The sequence below is a fragment of the Myotis brandtii genome, unplaced genomic scaffold (genome assembly GCF_000412655.1).
Source record: "Myotis brandtii unplaced genomic scaffold, ASM41265v1 scaffold412, whole genome shotgun sequence".
In the NCBI taxonomy this organism is placed as follows: domain Eukaryota; kingdom Metazoa; phylum Chordata; class Mammalia; order Chiroptera; family Vespertilionidae; genus Myotis; species Myotis brandtii.
In genome coordinates, this window is record NW_005365832.1 from 432,262 (window position 1) to 454,466 (window position 22,205).

The 22,205-nt window shown below is 44.6% G+C and overlaps 1 protein-coding gene across 1 annotated transcript in view; it reads right to left on the bottom strand.

The window, feature by feature from the left end:
• ANKRD44 (ankyrin repeat domain 44) overlaps positions 1-22,205 on the bottom strand; it is a 147,432-nt gene that overhangs the window by 4,308 nt on the left and 120,919 nt on the right. The window contains exons 20-28 of the mRNA XM_014545560.1: positions 17,731-17,818; positions 16,083-16,200; positions 14,058-14,274; positions 9,446-9,533; positions 7,705-7,788; positions 6,620-6,765; positions 6,070-6,152; positions 3,554-3,636; positions 2,153-2,244 (exon numbers count right to left, since the gene is read on the bottom strand). Coding sequence (XP_014401046.1) covers positions 2,153-2,244; positions 3,554-3,636; positions 6,070-6,152; positions 6,620-6,765; positions 7,705-7,788; positions 9,446-9,533; positions 14,058-14,274; positions 16,083-16,200; positions 17,731-17,818 — 999 coding nt within the window. The remainder of the gene's footprint in view (positions 1-2,152; positions 2,245-3,553; positions 3,637-6,069; positions 6,153-6,619; positions 6,766-7,704; positions 7,789-9,445; positions 9,534-14,057; positions 14,275-16,082; positions 16,201-17,730; positions 17,819-22,205) is intronic.

A 22,205-nucleotide genomic window follows, 5' to 3' on the forward strand; every position in this document is an offset into this window, starting at 1 on the left:
GAGATGTATGTTGAGTTAGCAATCATGCAGGCAAAGGGAGGAGTTACTTCTCACTGGGCATGCTAGGGGTGAGGTGGGAGGGGCCTGGAGGGGAGGCATTCTCGGGAGGGTTGGGGGATCCTTTTCAGCTTACATGACAACGACAAGCACTATATTATCCAACATTAGGCAGAATTCCAGTCTTTGTCTAGTGAATGGAAACACGAGGGGGGGGAGTGGCGGGGGACACAATTCCACAAAAAAACAGCCACGGGACAGCCAGGAAGGGGCTCCCACTGGCGAGCACACACACTCACACCGTGGGCCTCGGCCGGGGCCGGAGCACGCTCATTCTGAGAACAATGGCTTTCCATTGTAGGTGGTTGTGTGTCAGATTCTACAATTAACTGGCTCTAGAAAAACGGAATCATGTGAGGAGCTCAGAAACAGGCAGGCACTGGTCATTTGTCGTTGAACATGTACCATCATTTAAAAAAACAACACACAGAACTTAACAGAATTTTAAAAAATAGCAACATTGCCAACCTAAAGGCAGCCGAGGTGGGGAAATCGCGATGGTTGGCATAGTCGTGCCCTGCTCTACCATTTAGGCTGGATGGCTGCTGTCCGGAAGGGAGAGTGAGCTCAGAGCACGAAACAGGTGCGCAGGGAAATAGATACTCGTGGATGTCATTATGGCTGCCTTAGTCCGCTTTGGTTCCAGGCCACCCTGTCCTCTCTGCTGGCTGGAGTTGCCACTACTCGCTCATTTACTCCAGAGGAACCGGCTCAATAAAACCGAACTTTTTGTTGTTTTGTTTATCAGCGCTTGACCTCATTTCTGCTTCCCCCTCCTCGCCCCTCTTAACAGATTATTCCTTCTCTGGTGTGAAAACAAACAAGAATGGACGGATATATTAACGTCCTCTGCCACGAAGGTCTGTGATGAGTCAAGGAATAGGATTGTGGGGCTGTACTAACGTGCCCCAGATGTTCCGAGGTCTTTGGGATGCAGCTAAGCTCCGAGACAAGCCACAGTCCCACTGGCCCAAGGTCAGTAAGGGCTGGATGAGCCTCGGGTGTAGCAGACTTACACCAGAGAAGCGAAAACTGTGTGTTCTGGTCTCTGGTCATTAATGAGAAAAGCCGTAGGCCTCTGCACGCCAGCCCCAAAGTCTACAATGGTGAGTAGAGGGTGAGGGAAGGGGAGGCAGGAAAACCAGACGGATGGAGTAACAGCGAACTTTCTGCATCTCCTAGATGAATCGGGCCAGGGACGGGGCAGGGAACATGCTAGGGGAAATGGGGCCGCAAAACCAAACTAACAGGAGTTATAGCTAATGACGCCAAAGGGCTGCTTACTTCTGAGCAATGGGCATGAGCTGCTAATTCCAATACCTGTAATAAGCAGTTAATTGAGTTACGTTAATGCATTTTATTATACGACGTTAATTAAATGCCACGATTCATGCCACATTTTGAAAAATTTACTTAATTAGTAAATATCCAGAAGTCCCGCGCCTGCTCCCCAAGGCTAATAGGCATTGTGCTTCGAATGGCATCTAATACAATCCTGGGGTTCACAATTTCGTAGGAAGCAGAGGAGAAAGCTGCTGTTAAGAGTTAGTTCATTCAGAAAAGGGACGTTATCTAGATCAAGAGAAGTGTCAAGCCTAGACATGAATTTAAAATTCTTATTCACATTCCCCAAATAGCCATCCTGGGAATATGCGTTCTGGTCTGTTCTCAAAAAGAAAAGAAAAAGGTTTGATCTCAGAATGGACTGGAACACAGAGACCTGGTTTTGGCGCGAGCCCTTGAGCATGCACGGATGATGGGGAATCCCTCACTCTTCAGGGTGTGCGGTCAGCACGGCGAATGCCAAGGTGCAAGCTCGTCCGTGTGTCTCGGGCATTTTAACCGCCACGCTGAGGAGTCAGCGACCCTCGCTGCTGACGTCACATGCAGAATGGGAGGCAGTGGTGGCTACAGGGAGACTGCACTTTAACGAAGACAGACAGGACACAGCATCCTTGTTGATTTCTCACACACGGGGGGCTCCGGAGGGAGAGGGTTCCTACTGCCTCTTTAACTAGCTCCTACATCCCTCCTGTCCTCTGGCTCCCCAGCACAGGGAAGGCACCTGCTGTGATCGTGTCCTTTTCCCACTCACCGTTCTCATCGACAGCGAGGACGCAGGCCCCTTTGGCCAGCAGCTCCTCCACCACGGCCTTCAGGCCATTGCGCGCAGCGACGTGCAGGGGCCTGAGAAAGAACACAGGGCGTCAGGCGGGATACGCGTTTGTGTGAGATGTGCCATTTGGGCAGCCTGCGTTGTTAAGAGGCAGCAAGTAGGTAAGAATCCATACATAGCATCTGAACATTTTTACTGGGGGGCGGGAAAAGAGATTTGCTGACCAGATCTTTTCCAGGTGCTAATGACCCAACAGTTCTTCCAAGTTGGCCCAGATTTCTCTGCAGATATCACAAATACTCTGCACCTCAAACAACCTCAATGACAGTAAATAGGAAGACAGAAGAACTTAAGCTCTGGTGCATTTTCTAGAAGGTTCTTTAACCCTTGAGCTGTACGCTTGCATTGGAATCACTGTTTCACCCAGTTCATCAATATGACTGTCTAATATCACTCATATATATAATCTCAAACCTCTTTGTTATTACTAAGTGATATTTTACTGAATTTAGAACATCTTAAAGAACAAATGTCAAAGTTAGTATATTCTGCTATCTATTCCTTAAGAATTTTAATGAAAAAATGCTAATATTCTTTGCCCTTTAAAACAAATACATAATTTCCTAAAGTAGAAAATAAAACAGCTTTTATTTATTTACTTACTTACTTACTTATGTATTTATTATGTTTAGTCCTCACCTGAGGATATGCTTATCTTTTAATTGATTTTACAAAGAAGAAGAGAGATAGAAAGAAACATCAACTGGTTGCCTTCTGTATGCACCCCAACCGGGGATCGAACCTGCAACCTAGGTATGTGCCCTGACTGGAAATCGAACCCACAACCTTTTGGTGTATGAGATGATGCTCTAACCAGCTGAGCCACATGGCTAAAGCTGAAGCAGCTCTTAAGTTTTTCACACTGAGGATAACACTGAATCACATTAAAATGTAATTAAGACAAATGGCTTAGAAACTCTTCAAATATATTCTGGGAACCTGATTTATAAAACTGCCATTTTCTAGGAAGAACACATAATGCTAATACATTTTACCAGTATACAAATATTTCCCAAATAGGTCAGCCCATACGTTTTTCTAATCACCCAGTAAATTTATAATATTACCATAGGAATATCAGCAAAGAAAAACACAGACCTCACACGTTTCTATGCCGGCATATCAAAATGCAGGTTCTAACGGAAACTGCCTAGCTGGGTCTGAGCTGCAGGTGTGTGACTAAACTTCACGAAGGAGAGGCGGGTCTGTGCTTTCACTACTGTGTCCCAGCTCCAGCCTGGCACAGAGCTAGCTCTTCACATGTGTTGAATAAATGACTAGGAATTTGGGTTTGAGTCCAGCTCTAGCCATCACACTTACGTCTGCAGTGCATTGTTTTTGGCATTAATAAGGCTCTCGTCTTGTATCTTGTCAAGTATTAACAAGGCACATTTTTCATGACCCTAGGGAAGAAAAAGAAAATGATCAGAAACTCAGGATGGAGACTTAGAAAAGTTCCAGAACAATCACTTCATTGGGCTTTCAATGTGAAACGAATGTCCTCTGCCTGTATACATGTTAAAAGGCCATCATCTGAGTAATTCCTTTTTCTTCTAAAAAGCAAATAGTCCCAGGGCCCTAGATTCTCCAAGATTCCAAATGAGGTCCCATTAGGACTTGGTTAATATAAATCTGATCTGAAATACTAACATTTCTAGGATAAGTTTTAGAACTAATGTCCAGGGAGCTGAAACCTATACGAATTCAGCCGGGTCAGCTGGTAAACAGGGAGGAGAATTAGAAGTATCCTTCAACATCACTTTTTAAATGTAAGTCAAGTCCCGTCTCCTTCCTCAAGTCTTCATGATTGACCACTTCCTTGATCCATTTATCCTTGAAGTTCGCATGTCGCCTATTATGTGTCACTCATCAGTTACTGCCTTATATTGTGAAAGGATTCTTTTTCAAGAAAGCCTATTTATCTCCTCCTCAGCCAGGGGAAATGATCTCTGCGCCTTATGACAACAGACAGTCGGTAATTTTAATGGATCCGTCAGAGGCGCTTTCACGGTTTCAGGCCTGCGCTCCGTGAAGGTACTGGCTTCCTGAGCCCCTGTGACCCGAAGCATCAACATCAGCATCACCTGGCACTTAGCGACGTGGAATCTCAGGCCCCACTCCCGCCCTCCTAAATCAGAAGCTGAATTTTAACAATATCCTCAGGTGATTCAATGGCACAATAACGTTTGAAAAGCATTGCATTTATAGTCATGAAAACTACACCTTGAAACACACTTGATGAAATGGAGCACCTTTTGTGGTTTCCCTGGGACACCCTGAACATGAAGTGAGAAAACGCAACTGATGAGAGGAACAGCTGAGACTGCTGGTGCCGCTGGATACAGATAACACCTTTAATGCTGGAACTATCCTATATAATAAAACCCTAATAATGTAAACCGACCGAATGGCCGAACGACCGGTTGCTATGATGCGCACTGACCACCAGGGGGTAGACGCTCAACACAGGAGCTGCCCCCTGGTGGTCAGTGTGCTCCCACAGGGGGAGCCTGCTCAGCCAGAAGCTGGGCTCAGGTTCTGGCGAGTGCAGCAGTGGTGGCAGGAGCCTCTCCCGCCTCCGCTGCAGGCGGGCAGTAAGAAGTGAAGGGTCCCACACTCTGAGAGCCCCAAACAGCGAGAGGGATGTCTGACTTCCGGCTTAGGCCCGATCCCCAGCGGGGAATGGGCCTAAGCCGGCAGGCGGACATCCCCCAAAGGTTCCTGGACTGCGAGAGGTCACAGGCCTGGCTGAGGGACACTCTCCACCCCCCAGTGCATGATTTCCGTGCACCGGACCTCTAGTACTGAAATAAACACCATCACTGGTGTCAGCTGCCATCATACCACAATGCCTTAGAAAGGAGACCCTTAAATATAACTTTAGAAATATCCACGGAGGTTTCATTCTGATATACTACTGGTGGAGTGTAAATAGTTAAGACTTCATTTTAGGGGAATTTGGACTTTAAAATCTTCATAGCCCAGGCTCAATAATTTCACATTTAGACATTTAGTTTAAAGGAACAAGGCTTCCTAAAACATTGCACCACAGTTATTATTATGTAGAGTAGCTTGTATTTGAAAACAAGCAAATGTCTAATGGGAGGGGGTAGGCTGCGTAAAGGGTGGCACATTCCTAAGGTAGAGAGAGTACCATGCATCTTCGAAAACATTATGAAATGTCTACACAAGAAAGCTATTCATAACATGTGACCCAGGAACAAAAGCAGGTTGTAAGCAGTATGATCCCGCTTCTGTGAAATCACATTCCTATGTGCCATTTATCTTTTGCTGAAGTAGTGAACACAATGCTATTTAAAAAAAAACATAAACAAACAAAAAAACACCACACACACAAATGCGTTCTTTGCATTGGACTATGCACCAGAAAAAAGGGAGAGGGTAGACCTGCACGCGAACACACTGACTTGCCTCACAGGAGAGCATTTTTGGGCTGTGTTATTACAAGGCCTTCCAACGAAACAAAATGAGAACAAGTGGAGAGGCTCATATTCTAGAAGCCATGTATCTGAGGTCCTAATGTGTGTTTATAACCAAAAGGTGGTACCACAGACACAGTGGCAGCATCAAGCCACACTGCAGCCAGCATGCAAGTGGCCAATGCCACGCAAAGCACATCCCGTCCAGCCGTGTGGTACGCGCTTGCTTTTCCTCCTCCAACTCTGCTTAGAGGGGCCAACATCCTGGGGAGATGGACCTCTTAATTAGGGGCCATGATACGCATTTTTGAGGTAGAATTAAGTGGTATTTATCATCATCATCATTATTACTATTATTATTATACTGAAAACAGTGTGTCATATTCCCTTACATACTTTACTACACGCCAAATGCAAGGGTGTGTTCAAGTCCTTGTCCTTCACAGACAGGTCAGCCTGCGCGCTGTTCACCAGAATGTCTATAAAAAAACAAACAAAAGAAAGCTACTCAGACTACATGCCAATTACATGCACTTTAAAGGAGTTACTACAGAAACAATAACAGATCTAAATCAGTGCAGCTCACATTATCCTATTTCATGTGTTTAAGATAAAAAGGAGCCACTTATGGCCACGTGTGTTCTAGCCAAATCCAAGGCCTATAGGCGTCCATTGTTTGACAGTTTTGTTCCCAGGTACAAAGATTCTGTGTTACATCTGGTTTCTCAACGTCAAGAGATTTCCCTGCTGAGAGGTTGGCTCACTTGGATCAGGCCCACCGACCAGCCAGTAACGGGACTGCGGACAATGAGCAAGTGGAGCCGGTGGCTTAGGTAAAATGTCGGTCTTTTTATGGGTATATAGCAAGAGACTAACGGCTTTCTTGCTTGCCCATGCCTTTGGTTTTGGACAGGCACGGATGGGCAGTCCCCCCTCGGGCACGTACCCACGGCGCCCGCCTGCCCGTTCTCCGCGGCCATCATCAGCGCCGTCTTGCCCGTGTCGTCGGCCGCGTTCACCTGGGCGCTGTGTCTCAGCAGGAGCTGCAGGCACTCCACGTGGTCAGCAAAGGCTGCGGCGTGCAGCGGCGTCCTGGCGACGGAACAAGCGGCGTTAGCTTCCTGGGAACCTCACACCTGCTCTCCGTGCACGCCAGAGAAACACGGCAGGTTCACGGAGATGACCACCAGGCCCCTCGGCAGGGTCACCAATGCAGGGAGGGGAGGGGGGTGAGCTGGTGGCCCTGATCATGAAATTAGCATCTTTGTTGACCGCTTTAATCTTGAGTCCCAGTGGCTTTTCTCTCTCCTTGGATAAAGATACTTTCAAAATTACACCTTAAATTTGTAGATCACTGGCTATTTTTCTAAAAAGCCCACGTCATCTAATGTGAATGACTGATTTTTGGGGGAGGACAACCTGGCATTACTTGTCAAATTTAAAAACTACTGGCCTTTTAACCACTTCTAGGATTTTATCTCCTAGATACACTTGGGTCATAGGACCAGGCACATATGAACTGCACCACCCTTTGAAATAGCAAAGTACTGGAAACAACCTAAATAGTCTTCCATAGCGGGCAGGCTGATTAAGTTATAATATATCCATTCAGATGAATAATATTCAGCCTTAAAAAGAATATGGTAAATCTAAGGGTTTTAGTATTTGGGAAGATCTCCAAGATGTACTAAAAGCAGAGCATTGCTATAGAGCGCTCCATTTGCACATAAGGGATATAAGCACATATATTTTACAGATGTTTGTAGCTGTGCACAGACAATATGTGAGGGAATATACACATTTGGAAAGGACAGTTTCTAGTGGCTTCCTCCGTGGAAGAGGCTGGGGCTGCTGGGCCGAGGAGGAAAACTTGTGTTAATTATATATCCTTTACAATACTTAATTAAAAAACATGCTTACATACTACTTTTCAACTTAAAAACCAAATAAAAGATGTTTGGCCCCTCTGCAACCACAGAGCAGAGACTGGGATTCGTGGGGAGGAGAGGCATGCTATCCGGGGTCACTCACCTGCCCTTGTCGTCCCTGCAATTGACAATGCTGGAATCTATGGCCCCCAGCAGCAGTGACGCACAATTCTCATGGGCATTTATTCTAAAACAAAAGTAGCATTAAAAATCTCACCACTTAAAAAGTTATATATCCCCTCCTAGTCCATCTTCCCAGGCACTGTATACTTAACAATCTAATGGTGGTTGTTTTTTAAGTCTGATGCAAATATCTGTGGCCTATGTTCTGGTAAAAAGTTTAAAGAAGACAATTTAGGGTGATATAAACGAACTTTATTTAACACTTCCTGAAGCGGGCAGTCTCCACTCTGAAGATTTTGGAGAATCACCTGCTCCAAGAAGGGTTGAAGCCTGTTTATCTGACCTAAGTGGCCTCCTTTGCTTGTCTGAACAGCTGTGGTGAGGAGGGTAGGATCTGAAGCCGAAGGTCTTGGGAGGAGAAGCTCAGGAGGGCACCCTCTTTACTCCGAGTTCACTGGGAGCCGTGGGTTAGTCACTCTGGGATTTGAGCTCCACTCTCTCACAGATCCAAACAAATTATATCCAAATTTTTAAAGGAAAGAGGTTTATTAAGGTTCCTGGAAAGGTCCCGGGACAGTTATACTAAGAGTCCACAGCCAGGGACAGCTGCTAACACACTAACAAGGACTCCGAGAAATCAATTAAGACAAGAAATTGTGAGCAACGGCACCTCAGAATCTAAGTGGGCACAACTTGAACAAAATAGGTCCAGAGACATAGAAGCATAGAAGCTTAGATTGTGGAATCTCAGAAGGAAGGCGGGGGAGGGTGGGAGGTGGGAAGAGATCAACCAAAGACCTTGTCTGCATGTATGCATAACCCATGGTCACAGACAATAGGGTGGTGAAGGCCTGGGGTGGGGGTGGGGAGTGGAGAGTGGGCTAGAAGAGGTCAATGGTGGAAGGAGGGGGACATATGTAATACTTCAACAATAAAGATTTAAAATAATAATAGTAAAGCCTTTAGGGTGTCTGCCACTATAAAAACAAAACAAAACAAAACAAAAACAACCTTGTGAGAGAAATAATAGGCCTATTGTTCATGGAATCGTGGAAGCCAAAGCTGAAAAACTGGAGGGCAAGGGTGGAGTGCTTCAAAGCTGTTAGAGAGCGCTGGCCACTCACATCACCTGTGCCAGGGCCAGCTGGTCAGGGAGCAGGCTGGATCGGCACTAGATCACCCACCAACCTCAAGAAAGTGTCCACCTGGGTGCCCATGACCCCAGCAGGCTGACATGGAAGTCTGACTTACAGTCCCTGTACTCTCTGGACAATGGTTCACACATTGAGATTGGAGCAAAAACTACATATAAAAAACCTTACAACATACAAAGAAAGGGAATTACAATACATGAAAAGTCTTCCTGGTAGAAAATGTCTTTCTAATCATTCGCAGGCATATTTTTAGAATTTGGCTGACAGGTGTGAAGTATACCTGAAGAGTATGGGGTGTCAGGTGCCCCTCAGGCCACCTCTTCATGCAGTTTCTCTAACGTGGCATTTGAGCCACCTTGGAGCCATGGCCTTTCATAGAAATCTCCTGGAAATCTTTAACATTAGGGACTACACTTCGCTCTCAGACCTATTTGCCTTTAGCAGCAAAATGGAATACATTGGTCTTATCTGTAACGTGAAAGCTTTTTCCTTTCCTAAAGGGCAATTTTTCTACGTGTCGTTGAAGGAATTAAAGAAGCACCATTGACTTCTGGCATCTCTACTTACATCGCACAGTGCAGTGGAGTAAAGGGATTGCCGATAAATTCGCGAAAACATTTCTGCTCCAAAAGTACCTCTATACAGTTTTCATTACCTGCAAGGAAGCAAAAGAATTTAGGAAGTTTCCAAGAGAGAAATTTTGTTCAGCACAATTTGTTTTTGTTATTAAGAACTGAATTCTGGCTTATGCATTTTCCTGAATTGGCTGAATGCTCAACCTCCACGGAATGAAATTCACAAAATGCCAACATGTTATTGACTATGCTCACAGGAGTTCTGAGACATAATGAACAAATAAGACAATGAAAGCCATATGGTCTGATGGAGAGAACGAGATGGAGAAGGGACCTCATTTGCAAGCAGAATCGATTCTATGTTATGCTCAGCTCTTGATAGGTAGACATCTAACACATCTCAGTTTGCCCATATTTACAACAGGAAATTTCCCCTTCACCCATGTGAGTAGATTCACTTATAATTATGGACCCTAGTGAAGGGGAGAAGATGTGATTGATAGAAAATAGCAGATGAAAGGGTAAAATGCTGAGTGTAAAATACTGTATAAGTGTTTAAAATGGCAGCAAGACCAGCTCCTGGCAAACAATGTGTACCCAATAAGTATTTTTAAAAAATAAGTAGAGGAATGAATGTGAGGAATTATTTTCAACAAAATGACAAGTAGTTTCCAAATCAACTGAATTTAAGTTAAGGCCTCAGCTCTGTTGGCTTCCTTGTCACGTGATCCAAAGCAACTCTCTTGGGATCTGTGAGCCTCAATTTCTCATAGATAAGAAATCAGACGAGGAAACTTGCCCTACCGATGTCACAGGATGATGGAAGCTTATGGATAAAGGCCCTGAATGCGGTCTGTGAAGGGATGGACAGCTATTAATGCCAAACTATTTGGCTTTGGAATACAGATTGTTGTCCTGGAACCTCCTGTTGGCTGAACTCAGGGCTGAATTCTCAGCTCTCTCATGATCTACCTCAGAATGACGAAGATCAGACAATTTTAAGTATTAAAACACAACCCAACCTTTCTTTTACCTATAAAGAGAAAAAGGGACACTGCTTGAAGGAGGGTTAAAAACATACAAAGTAATGAATATAAAAATCCCCTAACTTTAGGTAAGTTACACTGTTTAGCTTTCCACCTATAGCCAACCCTCCCTTAAACACTTCACACCCTCTATTAGTATGAATCCCCCACAGGATCTACTTAGGGAAGCGTCTACACACACCACTCTTTGGGACTCTATGAACCCCAACCTAAGGGTCTGTGTAGACAGGACTGGGCATCCTTGAGTGACTTTCGGTATTTCACAGTGCTCGGTGAAGGGGATTCTGGGAAGATGGGAGCTTGACCCTCAGACCCGGAGAGAGACTGCACTGGAACTGCTTAGGGGGGGACTACTCCCCTCCCCTGCTTGCACCTGGAGAGGCCTCAGAACAGAGACCTGCCACCCCCCTTTCCCTCATCTCGGGGGAGAGGATGTGGTCGGTGAGTTTGCCACCTGCCATTAGGCCAACACTCTGACTGCGCATTCCCCTTCCTGCCAGAGAGATCTCCGGGTTTGACCCAGATGGGGCTTAGGGGGCCCTCAGCCACTGGTAAGTAAAGAATCACAATCCTCCAGTAGCAGGGAGGGACCAGCCAAGTTGAGAAAGTAGAAAAATTGGCTCTTCCTGGTCAGAGCCAATGACGAAAGAGGACTGTAATGAAAATGAAATGTTGTAAATTAGAGCACCCCATAGTTTCTGAGTGAAAATATTTTTAAAATATATTTTTATTTATTTCAGACTGGAAGGGAGTGGGAGAGAGAGATAGAAACATCAATGATGAGAGAGAACTACTGATCGGCTGCCTCCTGCACGCCCCCTACTGGGGATCAAGCCCCCCCCAACCTAGGCATGTGCCCTTGACCATGGGACCCTTCAGTCTGCAGGCCAATTATCTATCCACCGAGCCAAACCATCTAGGTGAAAATTTTAATATAAGAATTGCAAATGGAAAAATAAAATTATAGAAACAGAGTAGAAAATATATGGGAAAATATCCATATAAACTTACAGGTGGGAGACCTTAAGCAGGACTGGAAACCTAGATCCCAGCAAACAAAAATATGACGGACTCAACTACACAAACGTTCAAAATTTCTGTATGGAAAATGACATCATAAACAAAGACCAGAGACAAATGACAGACGGAGAGAAAACACTGGCATCACATAGCACATGCAGGGAGGATTCCTATCTCTACGACAAGGCACTCCAGCAAACGCATGAGGAAAGATAAAACTCATTAAAAATAAGCAATAGATGGAAAAGGTCATTTCCAGAAGACGAAATACCAATAAATAAGTAAATACACTGTTAGACAGGGAAACACAAACCAAAGTAATGAGATAACCTTTTCTGCATACACTGTTAGACAGAGAAACACAAACCAAAGTAATGAGATAACCTTTTCTGCCCTTCAAACTCACAAAAAAGGAAAAAGATGCTATCTTCCTGGGCTGGCAAAAGCTTGGAGGAAATATAGGTCTTATACACGTTTGGGGGAGTAATAAATTACACCCTTCTTGCAAAGTAACATGGTGTAATTTATTAAAGTTAAAAAACACACTTTTCCTCATCAATAGTTTCCCTTCTGGAAACTTATCGGACAGAATTAAGGTACATACTATGAACAGACACACACTGAAGCCTCATTTTAACAGGAAAAAACCTGAAAACAATCCGAATGTCCATCCCCAGGGACCCGGTTGAATAAATAATAAATTGTGATACACACATATCTATATTGATTTATCTGCTATGCAATATACTAAGGAGATCAATCATTATCGATACACAATAACTTGCAGGATATCTGCGATAGAATGTGTATAGAAGTAGATGCGGACAAAACTGACTCCACCTCTGGGTCCCGGGTTTCTCTTCTGCTGTGACCTTCGATCAGCCTCACTGAGCAAGCCTATCAGAGCCTTGCAGTTGATGATTATCAGTGTTCCATAAAACCTACCATAAATGTTTTTGTTAGTAACCGCCAGAATGCCATGGCAACCAGAATAAATATTAACCTGGTGATAGGATCCATTATGAACCATCTTCTGTCGAAAGACCACCAGGAGGTATGGCCCCTGGTGCCACTGCATTCTTTTTAAAAAAAATGTTTTTGTTGAATTTAGAGAGAGGAAGGGAGAGGGATAGAGAGATAGATACATCGGTGAGAGAAAAGCATTTATTAGCTGCCTCCTGCACGTCCTCCACAAGGGTTTGAGCCTGCAACCAGAGCATGTGCACTGACCAAGAATCGAACCAGTGACCTCCTGGTTCACTGAGCCACACCAGCTGGGCACTACCGCACTCATTGACTGCGTTCTTTGTCCCTTTGTCTTGTCAATCATTAGTACCTGAGTTATACCATAAAAAAGTACTGTAACAGGGGTCTCTTAGCAGAGAATCATCTGTGCAGAGTGCTGGGTTGTCTGTCCGCTCTGACCCTACCTCCCTGTAAGGAAATGATCCTGTAATCCTTTCTGTTACAGTCTATGGAGTTGCCTACATCGTTTTTCGTCTGCAGACATCTTCTTGTTCAGGTGGCCATTATACCTGTGCCCCACCATGTTAAATAAACAATAGCAAAAAAGAAAGTTATAGAATGATAGTTGTTCTATGATTCTAGTTTAAAAAAACAGATGCACATACATTTGTATTTACAGTGGGGCCTTGACTTACGAGTGTCCCGACTAACGAGTTTTTCAAGATACGAGCCGTCTCTCGGCCGATTTTTTGCTTTGTGTTGCGAGCTAAAATTCGGGTTACGAGCCAGCTTCAGATACCCCACCGCTAGTTGGCGCAGCGAACGTCACAGTGAACGCAACAACATCAACCCAGCATCACGTGTCTCACTCGTTCACTTTAAGATTTGACAAATGATAGTTGTTCTATGATTCTAGTTTAAAAAAAACAAATGCACATACATTTGTATTTATATCCTCAAGGGGAAAGTATTAAAGGTACACACCAAATTACATCAGAAAGCAAGTTTGGAAATGGAGACTTAATTCTACCTTAGACATGTCAATATTTTTGAAATTTATGATGAGCTTGCATTTCTTTTTTACTCAAATAAGTGAAATAAGAAATGTTAGATCTTCTGAATTATAAGTGTGACAAAATAAATGGGGGAAATGAGATATAAAAGAGGAAATGCCCAAAGACAAATCAATCATCTAGAAGTCTGACTGGTAGTCAACTGTAACAGGTGTTAGCTGTGTTATTTTAATTCATTGTAGGGTCCCTGGTTATATCATGTAGCATCAGAAACCTTCATTAAAACTGGTTATTCATTCATTAGAAGTCCTGATTAGGAGTTTTATGTTATTAATTAGCAAAAAGGGAGAACGTGAATTTTTATTCCATTGAGGCATCATAGTAGCCAGGAAGGGCAACATATTTAAAAAAAAACAACAACAACAGAAAAAAGGTGTCTCAGATGCAGAAAGATTGGCAATCAAGGTTGACAGCGTTGTGCTGCTTTCCCTCCCGAGATCCCAGTGGTGCCGGGTTCAGAGGGAACCCATTGGACTCAGTCGCACGGCAGTCCGCTCACCATTGTAGCAAGCCCAGTGCAGCGGCGTGTAGCCCTGGTTGTCCTTGAAACAGCAGTCTTCCTCCGACAGGGCCATCTGCAGCAGCTCGCTCAGCCATGTGGCGTGGCCGCGGGCTGCGGCGTAGTGCAAGGGGGTCCTCCCTCTGGCATCTTTGCAGAGAATTGAGACTTCTTCCTCCAGCAGCATCTGCACACATTCCTCATGACCCGACATGATCTAATCGATTGCATTGAAAACACAAAACAAAAGTCAGAAGGGCAGCCGGCTCAGGATGTGAAGCAGGCGGCTGAGTGAGGCTGGGCTCAGAGTCAGAGGACATGCATGCCCGGGCCTCACGGGAGGACTACCCAGCCAGATTCATAGCAACAAAGTCCGTGCGGACATCAGCATGTGGGAAACATCTCGACTCTCCAGACATAACCATGAAAGGTACTACGATATAGTGGAACACATGAGCGTTAGAATCAGGAAGGTGTGAGCTAAATCCTGGCTTCCCCTGGTAAAGCTTGGACAAGTCAATTCACCTCTCTGTCTCATTTCATTTACCTGTACCTCGGGATAGTAATAAGGACCCCACAGGTTGTTGTGAGGACTGACGAGATAAGGTACGTAAAGGCCCCAGCCTGTTGCATGGCCCACAGGAAGTCCCCAAGAAATAAGAACGAGGATGATCACTTTGACCACTGAGAGTTCCTCTCCTGTTCACTGACCATGGTGGTTGGCATCAGCCCAAAGAGCACTTTTATTTCTGCTTCTGTTTGATTTCGTTTCCTTGGCATGCTTTAAAAAACAACTCAGCAGATGTATACAAGGAACTGTCACAGGATACATACTTCAGGCAGGGAATGGGTCAACAGTCAGACATAGCATGGCTACTCAACACTAAGCAATCACTGGAATAAATTATGGCACCTGCATACAATGGACCATTAAAAATGATAGAGCAGGAAAATATTTACTGACATGGAAAAGGTCCTTGATATTCTAAAAGAAAAAAAGTAGGTTCCAAATAGTATCTTCAGTATTCTCTTTTTAAATTTTTTTTTTTAAAAAATAAATCTATATACAGAAAAGAAGATTTGGTATATAAACCAAAAAAAATGGTTATCTCCAGGAGGTAGGATTACTAGTGATTGTAACTGTCTTCTCTGCGCTTTGAAAAATACTTGGCAAATTTTCTATGCTATGGATGTTTTCTCATCGATGTTTCTAACTCCCTATCCCTCTCCCTTCCTCTCTGTAAAAAATCAGTAAGATATATTTTTTTAAAAAATAAATCTATATACAGTAAAGAAGATTTGGTATATAAACCAAAAAAATGGTTATCTCCAGGAGGGAGAATTACTAGTGATTGTAACTGTCTTCTCTGTGCTTTGAAAAAATACTTGGCAAATTTTCTATGCTGTGCAAGTATTTTGTCATCTGAAAGTAGAAGCAATTCTACCAACAGTAGGAGTTCATGGTTCTGTTATCACAATCGACCATAAAATTGCAAGAGCAGGACCTCAGAGTACCCGCCACTATTTTACTTTTGCAAAAGATTTTGTAATTTCTTTTAGGCCAACTGAGGTTCATTGGTTATCCTAGGAAACAACCTTTTCACTATTTTAAAAAATAAATCTATATACAGAAAAGAAGATTTGGTATATAAACCAAAAAAAATGGTTATCTCCAGGAGGTAGGATTACTAGTGATTGTAACTGTCTTCTCTGCGCTTTGAAAAATACTTGGCAAATTTTCTATGCTGTGCAAGTATTTTGTCATCTGAAAGTAGAAGGAATTCTACCAACAGTAGGAGTTCATGGTTCTGTTATCACAATCAACCATGAAATCGCAAGAGCAGGACCTCAGAGTACCCGCCACTATTTTACTTTTGCAAAAGATTTTGTAATTTCTTTTAGGCCAACTGAGGTTCATTGGTTATCCTAGGAAACAACCTTTTCACTAAAAACTCATATGGGAAGTAAAGAGGAAGCATGCTCATTACACGATGGCTTGACTGCGGCTGAGGAAGATGTACGTACCCCTCTGTGCAAAGCTGTGCATCCCATGATGTCAACAGCATCTACATTTGCTTCCTTTTCAAGTAACAATGAGACAGCATCAATGTGTCCATATGCTACTGCCAGCATCAGTGGGGTTCTAGGAGAGAGAAAGATTGGCTTTTTAGAAGAAAATTAAAACAAAATACTCATTACTTCCAGTGGGAGTAACTCCTTCTCTTTGTCATTCTGTCTGTCTCTGTCTCCATCTCTCTCTCTCTCTCTCTCTCTCTCTCTCTCTCTCTCTCTCTCATCTCTCTCTCTATCTCTATCTCTATCTCTATCTCTATCTCTATCTCTCTCTCTCTCTCTCTCTCACACACACAACAATTCTCCAAAAGGTAAAAGAGAACTAACTACCTTCTTAGAGATACATAGGGGTTTGTCCTTACTGACTGTTTCTTTATGCCCTGTAGACAGCCAGAAGGGTAACACATTGATCTTTGAAATGCTTTATTCTTTTTGGATGGATGAAGAGGTGTGAAGCAAACAGAAGCCCAGAGGGTGTTAAGATCCAGATGACAAACTTCCTGAATGTATCACTTTTGCTCATGATTGGCCAAGTTCATTTCATTGATGAGAAAAGGGTGTAAGAAACTACTTCCCCATGCATTACAAGGTTTTGCATTGTGTAATCTGTAAGCAAGTTTAGTTTTGCTTTAATAAATTGAAATTTCTTTCAAAGAAGTGTTATTCTCAGAAAATATATTAGTAGTACAAGAAGATGTGGATTTGCCAAATGAAACTTGTGTGATCTTATAAGCTCATCAGTCACTAAACTCTCCCCACCTATTTAATCGGCAAAATGGGGAGCACTAATCCTTGGATTTCATCCTCAAAGGGTTATGTGAGGTTCTCCAATGAGATGTGTCTAAGTATTTTGCAATGTGTTAAATGTAATATGTACAACAATGAGTGTTTAATATTAGAGAATAGTTATACCTTTTCCATAGAAGGTCATAGTCAATACAAGCTGCCAGTTTTGAAGTTTCATTTTAAGTTTTTGCTGTACATTCTTTTGCAATAATTAGGTTTTAAAGGTGCAAGAATAAGGTTGTGAATACCTTTATGACATTTCTCTGCTGAGCTTGTAAATGGGATAAATGAGGATTTGTCTTAATTTGGCTGACAACATACAAATCTGTTTTATCTGAAGGAAAATAAAAGGAGAAAAAAGAAAGGAATGGAAGAGGAAAACGCAGCCAAATCTAGCTAAGTTTGTTAATGTGGATGCACTTGTTAGAAAAGCTAGAGTTTTGACATACAAAGTTGGCTCTTTTTCATCCACACACACACACACACACACACACACACACACACACACACTGCACTTAGGTAGACTCTCCTAAGTCCCGTGGTGACATTCTTTAGAGTTAATAGAGCTATTGTAATCATCATAAGCTGCGTCTTTTTCCATATGAGCAACCATAGCCCTACCTTTGCCTGTCCCTGCATATACTCTGACACGAAGCTACCTCATTATTCCAGGGTCCTCAGCCAGTGAATTTCACCCAAACATGTACCCCCCAACCTCACGCTCAGCAGTCAGCCCTCCCAGCGGCTAAACCAACCAACCATCACCCACCGTGACTGAAATGAACCGCCGGCCCGGCCCAGCGGAGACACTTACTGTCCTTTGGCATCTTTCACGTCAACCACTTCCGGGTTGTCTGCGATTTCTAGTAACAGCCGCAAACACAGGGTGTGACCATTAATCACTGGAAGAGAGAAGAACGGGCATTCTGTTCACAGACCCACAGGATCACACACAGCCCTCCAGAGTGAAGTCTGTTTGGGCTCTAAATCACTGGTCTTCAATCTGCTGTCCCCACATTCCAGGTCATACCCGCTGCCCAGCTGCCGGCACAGTGAGCCCCGAGGCTGACTTCACTCATCCATCTTCTCCGTTCTTCCCAGCAGGGCCCCTTGGTCCTTACCGAACTGGTCCCTGGTTCATGCCCTGAGGGTTATTTTCCCTTAAACATGATGTCCTTTTTTTCAAATCTCTTTTTTTCATTTCTCCCCACTTCCCAGTTCCTTTTGCTCTTCTGAGAGAGTCACACAATAGTACTATGTAATCCGGTGTCCTGCCTGCCTTCAGACCTTTTTAAAAAGAAGGAAGAAGGGACAGGAGAGGGGAGTGGAGGGGAGAGAGGGGAGCAGGAATAGGATGGAAGGAGGGGATAGGGAGGAGGTGAAGCAGAGGAGAGGCGAGAAGAGGAAGGGAGAGAGCGAACAGGTCCTGCTACTACTCCCTCCGTCACTGTACATTCTGCAGGCATCCAAGTAACCGTTCTGATTGACGCACAGTGACTTACAGCAAACCCTCAGGCCGGGGAGGTGTACAGAGGCTGCCCACTCACTGCTCGTTGATTGACAGCCTGGATGGGCTGCCTGCAGGGGCACCTCTGGCCCAGAGTTCCTCAAACCACAGCCTGACAGTGTCTCATGCATGCAGGGGGGTGGGGCTCTCCATCAGCCTCACACTCCTGGTCCCCTGACCTCCCCTCCCCTTCCCTCCCTTCCCCTGCCGAGGTCTCCTCGCCACTTCCCAGGTGCTGCGGGTCCTCACCCCTAATCACCAGCGGTCACAGCGAGGGCTGGCAATGGGCACGAGGCGCAGCCAGGACACTGCTGCTGGCCTCGACCAGCTCGGGCACATTACACGACAACCTTATGATAGGGGCAGAAATAGAATATTGGGGACCAGCTGTCATTGTAAGAAATATGAATCATGTCCTGTTCACGGGGATTGGTTTGTTCTGATGAAAGAGGGCACATTCTAACCTGGCTGGTTGCACGTGGGACCTGGGAGCTCACCTGGAAATGCAGCCCATCCTCCCCATCGGGAGCGGCCTGTTATCATGGGAAGATGAACAGCCTTGTTGCAGAAACCAGAGCTGCCAGCCCTGTGAAGACCCCCAGCCTGTGCCTGCCATGCCGCAGGCCTTTGCAAATCTCCAGCCATGTTACCTGCAAACTGCCCATTTGGCATACCCTGTTGCCTACTTCCCCATGTAAGCTTTGTCCTTCTACCCAATATAAGCAGCTGGTTTTGGGGGGGGGGGGGGGCAGATTTTTGTGGATGACCTGCTGCTCCCCATAGCTTTGTCCTTCTATCCAATATAAGCAGCTGGTTTTGGGGGGGGAGGGGAAGGGCAGATTTTTGTGGATGACCTGCTGCTCCCCATGCTGCCGGCAGTATTGGAATAAATGCTCATATATGATGCAACCCTGTCTCTGCTTCATTGGCTCAAGCAGGGACAGGCAGCCGGGTCCCCTCGTCTGGTTACACTTATGCGCACCAGGCGCGATGCTTCCTGCAGGGTGGGTGCTTCGGGTGCTGGGAGGCAACCCTCCCAGGAGGACAGTCGGGGCGGGAGCAGCTCCCCTCTCCAGTTTGTTGGATGCCACCCACAGCCTCACACAGACATGGCTTCCACTCGGGGAGTAGGCTGAGGACAAGCAATGTGTACGTTTTCCATCGTGACCTTCTCTCCTCTCTGAACAGTGAGGACACTAGCATGCATTGCATTTGCCTCCACATGGATGCGGAGAGAGAAGGGAATAGATGTAGATGCAGCTACGTTAGGTTAATGAGGGCTCTTGGAAGAGCTGCACTTTACAGTCCTTTTATCGAATGCCAGTCAGGAGAGAATGCTAATTCAATGACACGTTTTTCAGGGACAATACATATTAGAATGAGCTCATGTTCATCGACACCACTCAGCTGAGACACAGGAATAACGCCCACGTTCTGTGGACCGCTGCTCTCAGCTCATTCTCAGGTACATTTCTGTATCTCAGGAGGAAATTTGGGGACTGGAACACAGGCATTGTATTGTGGTTGCCTTTGGGTTGTTTTCTTTGTTTTAGTAGCGCATTCAACCTGTTACCACGGTACCGCCTGTAGGCGAGCAGTTTACTGTATGCTTAAAAGGAAAGGATGGGCAGAGGACTGGCAGCTAAATGCTATGGCAATGGGTCCCCAACGCATAGGGAGGGTCAGGGGAGTGTGACTGATGCCTCCTTCTTCATCAACTTGACCTCCTTTACAGGCTCATCACCATCATAGTTCCAAGGATATTTGGTTTTTGGCTAAACAGAAAAAGGGAAAAATCATCTAAGTTCCTATCACTGAGCCAGTGTGTTGCAGAGCAAACCAATACCCGCAGTAGTGTGCTGGGTTGTTGTTTTTTTGCGGGGGTGGGGGGGGGGTTACTGCTTTTTGGACTGAGCCAATAGCCCTCAGGTAAGTATAAGGCCCCCTTCGTGGAAAAGTGCAGCCAAAGTGGAATTCCTGTTGGCTCCCCACACTCTCCATTTCCCCAATGGCTAACATCTCCTTGGCTGTGCGGGGCCAAGTCCAGCTTTGTCTTAGACTAGCCCCGCCTCCGCTGCTCAAAGACCGCAACTGCCATTGCAACTAGCTGTGCCCAAACCTCTGACATCCATTCTGGCTCCTGCTCCTCAGTATTCCCAGGATTTGAAACAACAACAACAAAAAGTTGGCCTTTCAAATGAGTTGGAAGAGATTCAGGGTAAGCAGATTCTGAAAGCACAGGCTAAAGCTTGCACGTAGCAGACATGTTGTGGAGAACAGAGTCGAATGACAGCCTGTGTTGCCCAATGAATGACTTGAGGGACATCCAAAAGGAGTGAGTCGGCTTGACCACGAGGGGGCTCCATTGGACCATAACCTATGCAGTGGCAAATGAGTGACCACGGTTATTTTTCATGGTTCACTGTTTACAAGAGCGATTCTCCACAATGAAAAGAGGCCCTTTGTCGTTGTCAGGGAGTACCTGGTAACTAAGGCAGGGTGCTTGCCTTAAGAGTAGGCAACCAATATTTTAAAAGAACTAAATTTGAACTTTAGAATAATGCCAAGGATGTCTAGAATATCAAACCGTTTAATGCTTTACAACAATACCAAAAAAACTGAATGTGGGTAAAAAATAAGAATTGCAATTTAACCAACCACTGCTGACCTCATGACTAAAGTCCGCCCCCCCCCCCAAGGAATAATTGTTTCCAGGTAATTAGGCAACAGCCATGTGTTTGTTTGTTTTTCTACTCCATATCCTTTTTCTTCAGTGGTTTGGAAATTCAGGGTTGTAGGTGGAAATTCTTCTACAAAATCTAACATTCTGAGAAAATTTTCCCAACAAGATCATTAAATCTACTGGAAAACCATCTTCACTCTTTGCTTCTTCAAGACACTCATTTAATGGTATAAGACAGTTATTTCTCATCATAAGACAATATTTATGATCCTGATCAAAGGCAGATATCATTGAATTTCTGACTCCAAAGGAATATATGCCCTCACTGAGCTAGAGGCTCTCCCCATCACTTTATATCTGTGTGTACCTCTAGCAGGGTCCTGATACAGTTTGATTGTATGTGTATTAGAGAAAAATCCCAGAAGAAGACAATTAGTTCCTTTTTGATATCTACATGCACTTTTTAAGAGTCTCTTTTTACACCTGATGCACCAAGAATCAGAGCAAAAGCTCAGAGGCATCATTTAGGCTGGCAGAATGGTGCGCTGATTGGTCCGCTGTCTGATGGCTCCTTTTATGAAACAGCCCTGAAATGTCATGAATTTCCCACTTTAAAATTGCTGTGTGACTTTGTTCTATGTGACTTATCTGAAGGTCACAGTAGGCCTTGCCCTTTTTCAGAACGTTTTGTGATGACTATTGGCCAAAGGCTCTGCACTCTCTTTTGAGTTAAGACCAGATGGAGCACGGAGGATTATTAGAGCTGGATTTACAGTATTGTACTCTGTATGATACTGTAATAGTGCACACATATCATTCTACATTTGTCCAAACTCATGGGACGCACAACAGCAAGAGTGAGCCCTAATGTAAACTATGGACTTGGGATGGGGATGAGGTGTTGATGTAGGTTCATCAATTGTGATATATGTACCACTCTCGTGGGACAATGATAATGGGAGAGGCGGTGCACACATATTCTACATTTGTCCAAATTCATGGGACGCACAACAGCAAGAGTGGGCCCTAATGTAAACTACGGACTTGGGATGGGGATGATGTGTCGATGTAGGCTCATCAATTGTGATATATGTACCAC